General features: G+C 40.0%; 1 protein-coding gene across 7 annotated transcripts in view; it reads right to left on the reverse strand.

The window, feature by feature from the left end:
• Positions 1–10000, reverse strand: part of LOC137985105 (dual specificity calcium/calmodulin-dependent 3',5'-cyclic nucleotide phosphodiesterase 1A-like) — a 28397-nt gene that overhangs the window by 11476 nt on the left and 6921 nt on the right. For 5 of the 7 annotated variants that reach the window (XM_068832586.1, XM_068832585.1, XM_068832587.1 and 2 more), the window contains 5 exons: positions 5690–5818; positions 2536–2736; positions 2136–2202; positions 990–1106; positions 523–663 (listed from right to left, as the gene is read on the reverse strand). In XM_068832586.1, coding sequence (XP_068688687.1) covers positions 523–663; positions 990–1106; positions 2136–2202; positions 2536–2736; positions 5690–5818 — 655 coding nt within the window. Of the gene's footprint in view, positions 1–522; positions 664–989; positions 1107–2135; positions 2203–2535; positions 2737–5689; positions 5819–8099; positions 8241–10000 lie in introns of those variants that run through there. The other 2 variants (XM_068832591.1, XM_068832588.1) reach the window with 2 other exon arrangements.

The raw sequence follows: 10000 nt of genomic DNA on the forward strand, positions 1-10000 counted from the left end.
CCGAACACAGACTTTCAAACGTGGACTGAAGCAATTTATCTGATGAACTCGTTAGAATCAATCATATTTCGTGCGGCCTTTCAAAGTTCCTTGGTGGGTGAAATTCAACGCTCTTGCAGAAAAATGCCGAACCTCCTATATTCAAATCCTGTGTATCACCAAAGTATTTACGAACTTTATGAACGAATTTTCTGATAGCGAGTGCAGCGAACTCTACCACCCTTTCCTAACAGGTGTCCCTCCAATTTACACTATGCCCTTCTATTTTTATTAAATAAATGCTAAAGGTCCAGCATTCAAATCGTGCTGAAGTTTACAATCGGATATTGCGCTTTGCTTCGATATTAGTTGAAACGAAATTTTCATTTACTATTCGCATCCATTTACCTCCTCATCAAGAGCTGAGCTAATAGACTGAGTGGTTTACCAGAAACAAAAGAAATGTTTGGGAGAAAAAATGGCCAACGCTCGCACCTTGGATGCATGATGTGTTATAAAAATAATATATTGTGATTGGCTTACCATCAAGCCGACACGTGACAAGAAATAATGCACAGAATGCGCTACGTCCGTTGCGTGTAGCTCGTTGTGATAAGGATTCTTGGGCTTCTTATATGCGTCCTCTATACTCAGTAGGAATCGATCTAAAGTTCCAGTGGTAATCTATGGGAGGTAAAGTACAATGTCGTTACACTTGGGGCTTTAAATTTACTGGAAGAAGGCGATCGTGTCAATTCGAATTTTGTAAGCAATTATTGTCAACACGTTCCGATCCAAGACGGCGGTAACACCCTTGCAAACAAGCGCTCGTAATTCGCCAAAATGAGATTTGTACGACAAGAGCAAGAGTTGGTTCTAAAGCATAGCGCTCGCAAGACCTTTTTCCCTGACAGAGTAATGCAATTAGCTTGAGCAAAACTCCTTTCAAAATAAAAATTACTATAGTCGAATGCGGTGTTGCTCTCCATCCACAAATTGTACTGCATTACCTTAAATTTTGTTTGCAGATCATAACGCGTGAAGAGTTCGTGTCCTATGTATCGAAGAGGATGGCCTCCTGTCACTTCGTTAAACTTGAAGGGATCAAAGGTCCAGCTGTCTAATTTCTATGAACAAAAATTAATATACATGACGAGCAAAAATTCACATATATAAGGTAAAAACTTAGCGCTGACGTGGAAAAAATCACGCTTCACCACGCAGAAATGATATTAGAGCAGTTTTAGTTTAGTTGGCTTTTGTCGGCTTAACGAAAATGTAGTTATTGGTTTCAAACTCTCGCGCTATATTTTCATCCAATCAGAGTTTAAGCCAACAGTATTTGGTCGCTTGGTTTTTCCCGCGCTTAAAGACGGCTGCAAGAGTTCACTTTTCGTCGATGACTGGCTAATTTACTGTCCTGTCTCTGTCGTAATTGGCCAAAACAAAAGCCATTTGAATGATGCCGTAAATTTCTACCGACACCAGAGTGCTTCGAGTGGGTTCTATCTTTATTACAATTTTATCAATTTTCTTTTTCCTAGGAGGGTAGAAGAACCTGAACAGGGAAGAACTTCTAGGAAGTAAGATGTCGACCTCATGCAAATGACCCATTATTTTATTTATCCAATTAAAAACAGCTTTATTGTTTCCTTTATCCAAAATTCGGTTCATTTAAAGTGCTACTATGATCAAGAAACCACCTCCTATTTTTCTTCACATTTTGAAAGAGTGATTGCTTAACACCTGACTGGCAAAATTTAGGACTTTAAATTTTATACAAAGGCTGTTTACTTTGAGTTAAGTTTTGGATTTCACGGTCCTCCATTACTCACGTTCTAAACTGACCGATTGGACCTCAGAGGGTGGAATGTCATTTTCTCCTCGATCCAGCTCTCTCAAGATTTTAAAGTTAATAATGGCGGACCAGTAAATAGAAAAATTCCATTTCAAATAAAGAAGTGTCTTTTGGAAATCAAGGCTTAAAACTTGGGTCACTTAGTGTCAAGTTAACATAGTTTTGAAATCCAAAGAAATAGAAGAATTTAAAATTTATTTGTCATAGTATGACGTCATCGTGGAAATGACCCGTATCTTTTTACTAACTTTAATCTAACTAAACCCGCTTTAGTTGTTTCCCTTACTTTTAAAAATACCTTTAAATAAACTTGAACTTCCTCGGGAACTTTTAGTTTTGATCTCTCGGTCATGTTTTGATAAATTCTGCCAAAAGAAACAAAGAAGATTGTAAATTAGGGAATTTTCTCGAATCCCGGAATCTCAGGGTTTGAGTTGTCGGTTCTCTACTCTGCTCCAAGAGCTTTTTCTCTGGGTACTCCGGTTTTCCCATCTCCTCAAAAACCAAAATTTGATTTTATTTGCGTCTATTTGTTGATTTCAGTTTACAGTGTCCCCAATTAGTGGTCCAGTGTTAGAACGACTAGACACTTAAACTTTCTTTCCTTTCCTTTCCTTTCCTTTTTCCGGAATATTAAGTTATGAAAACAATCGTCCTCTGAAGATTAAAAATTATACATCAACCTCGTTAACACTTACTTGTTTACGTACAGACTAGCTTTTACAGCTTGCACTACGCTTCGAAACGTGTGTCTCCGAGCCAAGCTCTTTCTGCGCATGCCTGGCGTGGTTCGTGCAAAAGTGGTGGCGATCCATTCTCGAACCTCTTCGCTGACGTCATCGGAATAAAGACCCGATTCTATCTCCCCGTCTATATCACTCAATGCCCCTGTTGAACTTCTGGAAGAAAATTACAGTTGCAACATTTGTCATTCTAAAGTATTTATTTTCACGGTTGTTCTGCATCGCTTGAAAGGACTCCACTCCAACAAAAACAATCTTTAAATCACAGGAAGTAATGTTTGAAATGACATTTTCCTTTTTTTACAGAAAGCGTTTGTATCCGAAATAAATGAATCTTACACATGTCCAGGAATACCCGTAATGGGCCCATTTCACTTTAATGCAAAGCAAACCTGAAAAAGTTTAAATCGTCAAAATGGCTTTAGAACGACTTTAGAAGGCGTCAGCTGCCACAAAGACTTCAAAATAACACAAGAGCAGACTAAAGTAAGTGTCTTTTATTTAAATCCTTTACTACAAGTTGAATTTAGAGCGATTTTCGAACCGTTTCATACATTCTCTTAAATGGCTCAAAACGTAACGCAATACTGTCACGTATGTAAATCACAAACCTGTGAACAAACTCGTACTCGTTCTCGTCCTCGTCCTAGCATCTAAAGGTCCCTAATTATCGTCACAAAGTGTATCTCAAATGCTGTTCCTCAAGTAAGGATAAACAGCTGCTTTTACCCTGAGCTAACCTTCACCCTTCAGCTTATTGCTGGAAGTAGGTAGCAAAGACGTTGGGTTAACAAAGGGACGCTTCGAAGGTGTTCAGTAGTGTAGCAGCTCTCGTAACCTGCTTTCGTTTGGTATTGTAAGCAGATTTTATTGTTTTTAAGTCTAAGGCATTGCTTCAATTGTTTAGTCTTTTGTTTTGGGATGGGGCTGGACAATCTGCGAGCCAGCGAGCCAGGCAAGCCATGCGAATTTCTAAGCACCCATTTCAAATAGTTTGGGATAGGGTAGTGACCCAATCACATTATACGTTACGAGAGCTTCCACTTCAACCTTCGTGTTAGATGTCAAAATTGGGCGTGAATCTAATTAGAAGCATTTCAGATGAGTCTCGGAGTAGCTTAGTTCTATTTTCAAGTATCCCCGGGCGTCGCCATTTTGAGTAATAGTAACGTGTTACGGTTGACTTATTGTTAAGAAACGGTCCAGATAAGAACGATAGCAACAACGGCAACGAACATGTTGGAATTCAATTGGCATGCAAAAAGGTGATAACTTTTCTATTGTCTGTACTTACTTCTGATTGGCTTAAACAGCAAACGGTTAACAAAACTTCATAAAAGCAGTATTATATTCATCCTTACTTTCCAACCATCTTCCATCTTTCATCTGGTCTCAGTTTAAATGAATTACACAGAAATCGTATGTGGGGAACATGTAAAATTGTAAACGTTTCTTGGCTTTTGTTTTCAACTCTTGTGATTGGTCAAAATCTTTTAACACAAAAAAACACCCTTTCAAAGTGGGCTGTAAATGAATTTTATTGCGTTAACTGCCTTCCTGTAGGTTTATGCATTCTCTGTGTAAAAATGATAACATTCCTATGTGGGGAAAGCCCCGTTGCCGCATAACAAAGGAAATTGCTATCCACCTTACACGGATCATTACTTAATATGAAAAAGTTCTTTTCGTCAGAGCAATATGGCAACTGTAACAAGGCACTACTATCCAAAATGCTGGCGTGCGATTCATTTGAAAGTGAAAATAAGATTCTAAAATTCCTTTGTCTTATTAACACTGAAAAAATTCCGAGTGCTCTTACGAGCTGTCGATGATGAACGACTGATCTTCCTTGAGGGAGGATTGGATTGCTCTGTCTCTTAGCTAAAGTTGGCTCTTAACAAATAGAGCATTAAAATGATAAAGAAATGATCAAGCCTACGCAGGTCCAGGGTGCAGAAGATTGCGTGACAAACAAAAAAAAGTCACAAATCATTCTGCGTGACGAACCAAAGAACGCCTACCGTGAAGGAATACACAAACAATCCTGCATCCTGATATAGCTAAGAGGTCAAGTTTAAGAGGGTTTTTTTTTAACAAGGAGAAGCTGAAGTCGTTGTCGCCTGAGGGCGCTGGGTTGGCAATTCAACTTCCAGCATTTTGCAATGCGCCGATCAACTTGAAACTTCAACATCCCCCCTTCCCGGGAAAACCCCGGGAATTTGAACTTTTGACGACTGGATCGTTCAAATTTCCGTCCCATCGGCCTAAAATGGTGTTCAAATGCCCTACCCTATTGCCGGATTTGTCTGTCAAATTCTACTAAAGAACAATCGTTGTCGGCTCCTGTTTGTATAAACATGCCAACACACGTTTTCGCCAGGACTTGAGCTACTACAAAAACACAACTTTAATATTGAGACTATCAAAATGAATTAATTAAGTCGGACAATGTCAATAAGCAAGTATAAGCTGCTCTAACTCCGAAACACGGCAAAGGTTGTTTAAAGAGGGTACTGTATACTTATCGACAACAAAGCCTAGAGCGTTACTACTGCATGTATTCTACATTGTTCGGTGTCGGTTGATTACCTCTAACAGAAACGTACAGGTTTCAGGAATGAAATGGGGCTGTGAAAACGTACCATATTGTATTCACTCTATAGTATGACAAAGACGAGTTACGCAGCCAAAATTCCTTTGAAGACAACTTTTGGCGACCTTTTTTGTAAGCCAATCGCTCACAAATGCTATATATTTTCCTTTATGTTCCATCTCGTTCAAACATGTGTTTATAGCTGATATTGACTTCGGTGCCCGAAAAAAAAAATGATTTGAAACCTGACACTTCCGGTTCAATTTTCCCCACCCCACCAAGGCAAAGGTCAAATTCCCCACTCCCCGGGCACATAAAATTGTCAAATGACCGGGGTTTGCCCGGGAAGGGGGAGGGGGATGTTGAAGTTTTAATTTCATCGGCGCATAAATTGCCAACTTTTTTTTTTTTTTTAGTCCAATCGCAATTTCGTTCATTGAATTTCTTCTTTCTCCACAAGACCTAGCAAGCTTTCAGCTTTCACTTCAGAATACCGCAAAGCAAATTTGTAAATACCTCGACTCCTTTACTGGTGATGTCGAATTCGCTTTGTCCAACATGGCAACTGCTCTTCCAAGCTCTTGTTTCATGTCTGTGAGTGATAAAGCGTTTCCCGTGTTTAACTGCTCCATGATTTGATGCAGCCTATAGGGGAAATATACTTTATAAGCCAGATCTGATTTGATAGTGTCTTTTATAAACCACACGAAGTTTACAGTCCCCTATCGCCACTATCCTTAAAACATCACTTGTGTCTAGAATTACAAGCGATGAACGATGCAAACTGGCTCCAAAACCAACTCTGAGAGTAAAAAATCACTTTTAGATGATGGCAGCCGAAACTCTTCCTCGTTATCTATTTCGAAACTTCGTGAAGCTCTTCTAAGGATCGCGCATCTTATTACATGTATTAAATAATGATCTGAACAATGACGATATTTGTGATCTTTGTGCGTCAGATTTAAAATTTACGTTCCTCTAAAAGATCTTATATCGGAGTTATAGTTGTAAGGCAAGCTTGTAAGATAGCTTGAAGTCTATCATTGAAATGGGAGTACAAATATATAGAGAATTTTATAATAATCACACCTTTTGCAATTCAGTTCATAATTTGTTCACCCTCAAAAGCAATGCATCTTACTGAAGTATCTTCCGACCAAATCACCAGAAAATCTTTCATACTCCACACTTGAGGAAGCAGTAAATTATTCCTAAAAACAGTTCTTACATGTACATTAGCGGACGTCCAAATAGTCAATTATCCCAGCGTTTTATCACTAGCTCTTTTGGGAATTGACAAAACTCTAAAAGAGTCTGTTTGTTTTGTAGCCGATTAACTACGCGCAAAGTGTGAAAAATGACTTCTGGGAATTGAGCTTAATGTTGTTGTCTTGTGTTTAAATACTTGTTTTGTTTTTCATTCTCAAAAAGCTAAGAGCTATCTTTTGTAAGAGCGACCACTTCTTCGAAGGAAATGTAATGGATCGTGTTTAACGGTCAATTCGATCTGAGATAAAGACTCGACTTGTATCCTCTTGTATCTCACTCGCCCTTACAAAAACTGGAAATGAAAAATAACTTGAAAAAAAAAGCAACTTAATAATTAACGCTGTTGTTTTACGGCGTTGCCGTAAATGCCATGCACTCTCCGTGCACTGAATTTCAAAATTCTTTGATAATGCCTCAGGTTTTGCAGTGCCAATTAGTATAACGCATGCGCTTAATTAACTTTCTGTCTACTTCTCCTCGTGCGATCCTTTGAAATCACAAAGATTGTTTGTGCCGCCTTATATAATCAATGATCTAACCAAAACAATTAGTGTTTACACAAAGTTGTGCGTCATTCTTGAATATGTAAAGTTTCCCGTCCACTTCAGTCTAACATGACGCCTTGTTGCATTGATAACTATTTTTATGACGTAACCTTGTGGCAATATTGTTTGTTTCTGTTTGTTTTTCAAAAAACTAGAGCTTATAAAACAACTACGGCATCGAAAAAAGAGATTTCACGAGCAAACACAATGGCTTCGCACTTCTTGAACTTTGCATTACAGTAAAGTGCCGAACGAAAATTGGCCTAAGGGCAGTTATGGTATCACCCAGCATTTTTCAAAGTCTCCTTGCATTACAGCTGTTTTCGATCGTTTGGCCTCCAATGCGATGCGCCAGCCATTTTTTGACATTATAACGCCAAGCCGCCCACAGTAGCCAGAGAGAATAGGCCAGATCTAAAGGGCCCTTCTTTGGACGAACCGTGTGCGGTTTTCTCAGTCAAACTTCCACGGAATTTTATGAAGGAGGCCAGGGTTTTCAGATTTATAGCCCTTACCAGCAAAAAGACTTGTCAATCTAACCATTCACAGATGAAATTACAAAGGCATAATTTCTCCTCAGTTATTTAAAATCTCTATAATAGCGTTGGTCCGCCTGGAGTTTGCCGGGCAAAGATTTGTCGATTAGGATACGATTGTAGGCTATAAATCAGTCCAAACATACATGATATCTCAGTTGTTAAAGAAAACCACCTCAAAGTCTCAGCTTATGCAAAAGTAGAAGCCGGTAGACATCGGAATAAAGTATCTTGCCAATGATGGCCGGTGATATGTTAGCGCCGGACACCGGTTTGGAACCGGGATACCTCCAGCGAACGTTCCAGAAGCTCTGTGATGCTGACCTGGTCCGCAAGAGAGAGGCAGCTGAACACTGGAGGATCTAAAAAGGCCATCACTGGCACCGCCAAACCAGCTATTGACAAATTTGCAATCGAATTCTCTTTCACTCACGAACTGAATTCTAGCAATTTTCCTGTAACCTTATTTAACGCTAAAGTAAATCGACCCAGACATAAATATCCAGCGTGAGGCTGACTGCAAACAAAGTTGATACTTCAATTTGGTATTTCATACATTCTTTGAAAGTTATTTACCTCAAATTATTCGATCGTTCACCTTAAACCTTTTAGAAATATTCTTCCTTGGGCAACGTCAATGTGGAGAAAAGAGGCGAAGCATGCTTCCTTGTCAAAGTTATTCAGCCGCAATTGTTTTTCTTTCAAGACAAACAATGCATATCTGTTACACAGGTTAACCTTTGCTATGCCATTAAATTGATGACAGTCCACTAGTTAAATTAGACAAGTTGGCGCGCCTTGCGACTGTTTGGCAGAAGAAACCTATTACGTGGGATGCCACATGCAGACCACGTCAATAATCTAGTTTTTTTTTTCTTCATCGTGGTCACAAATGTGCATACCCCAGGGATAGAAGATTACCCGCTCGATAAGAATCCCGTATGATACAACAGGAACCATCTCGCCTCGAACTCGGGTTGCGCGCCCCGGGAGCGAGTAAGTTCCCACTGAGCCATCGAAGCAACTCTGATCACGTGATAGTTACCCTGGATAACGGCACGAACTCCCCGTACGGCGATCTTCTCTCAGTCTTCTCTGAGCGCGCGCGACATCACTCTGTGCTCACAATATAACCTATTGCAAATCCTTTCCGCCCGAGATGATTGAACCTCACATCTAAAAGTATTTGATAAAGTGGACAGATGTTTTTTTTTCTTTGAGAACGGCAAGCTTAAAGGTAAGAAGAATTTTCTAAGAAAATTCTAGACCTTGCTTCGGGCTTGTATGTTTCACTATGAACATTTAATATTGCATATGACAACACTACGTGGGAGGAGCGGTGGCCAATGCGCTCGACTCCGGATCGAGTGGTCCGGGTTCGGGGCCTGGCCGGGGACATTGTGTTGTGTTCTTGGGCAAGACACTTTACTCCCACGGTGCCTCTCTCCATCCAGGTGTATAAATGGGTACCGGCGAATTTAATGCTGGGGGTAACCCTGTGATGGACTAGCATCCCATCCAGGGGGGAGTAGAAATACTCCTAGTCGCTTCATGCTACAGAAACCGGAGATAAGCGCCGGCCTGATAGGCCTTCTAGGCTCCAGGGGCACCCAAAGACCAATTTGTTGTAAAATGTATTATTATACCCCAGTTAATGAAAATAAATGTTATTAAGGCATTTTCAGGTGTTTTTCAGTGTTGCTGGGAAAACATTATCTGTTCCTTTTCCCCAGCAAGACACACAAGAAATTTCCCAGCCAGCTAGATAAAATTGGTTGGTTTCCCAGCCAGCTGATCAAATTTATTTCCCAGCCAGGAATTCCGCGCGCTTTCAAATCCCTCGATCCAAAACGACCGAACAAAAGCAACAAAACCGGGACAAAACAACTGCAGGTTTTTTCCGCAAGCGCAATCACTCTGACCAGCCGTCGTATGTTTGTGACTACTCTCTGGGAGAGGAAAGGGGTTCCCTGAGGCTCGTATTAAAGCAGACTTTACCGTTTATAACAACACTACAATCGATCTGTGTTACTTGCGAACCAGTTTGTTCAGTCGTTTCAAAACAAACCAGTGTGTTCGATTGGCGATTGTGTCAAACATTTTCTTTGTCATTATGTAAATCGAACCAGTGTGTTCAATCGGCCATTGTGCCAAGCATTAAAGCATCAATAGAGTGTCTTCACATGGCGAAGTTTCCTGATTTTTTTAATCCATACCAGGTAAAAAATTACTTAGAAGTAAATCTTTTACCAGTTTTAGGCCCCGTAGCATTTTTCGTTTTGAGAATACCAGCATTTGGAATTTTCAAATTTCGCCTTGCGTGACACAAGACAGTAACTGAGATAAAGCTGTCTGGTTCAAAAAAGGGTTTCGCCTTATGATTTTTGAAAAATTAAACATTAAAAGCTGTGGAAGACATGTTTATGCTCATTTCGTTCAGTTCCCGAGCAAAAAGAGAGGGCTTTTATCGCAAACTG

Source organism: Montipora foliosa, chromosome 14 (genome assembly GCF_036669935.1).
Source record: "Montipora foliosa isolate CH-2021 chromosome 14, ASM3666993v2, whole genome shotgun sequence".
Lineage (NCBI taxonomy): Eukaryota > Metazoa > Cnidaria > Anthozoa > Scleractinia > Acroporidae > Montipora > Montipora foliosa.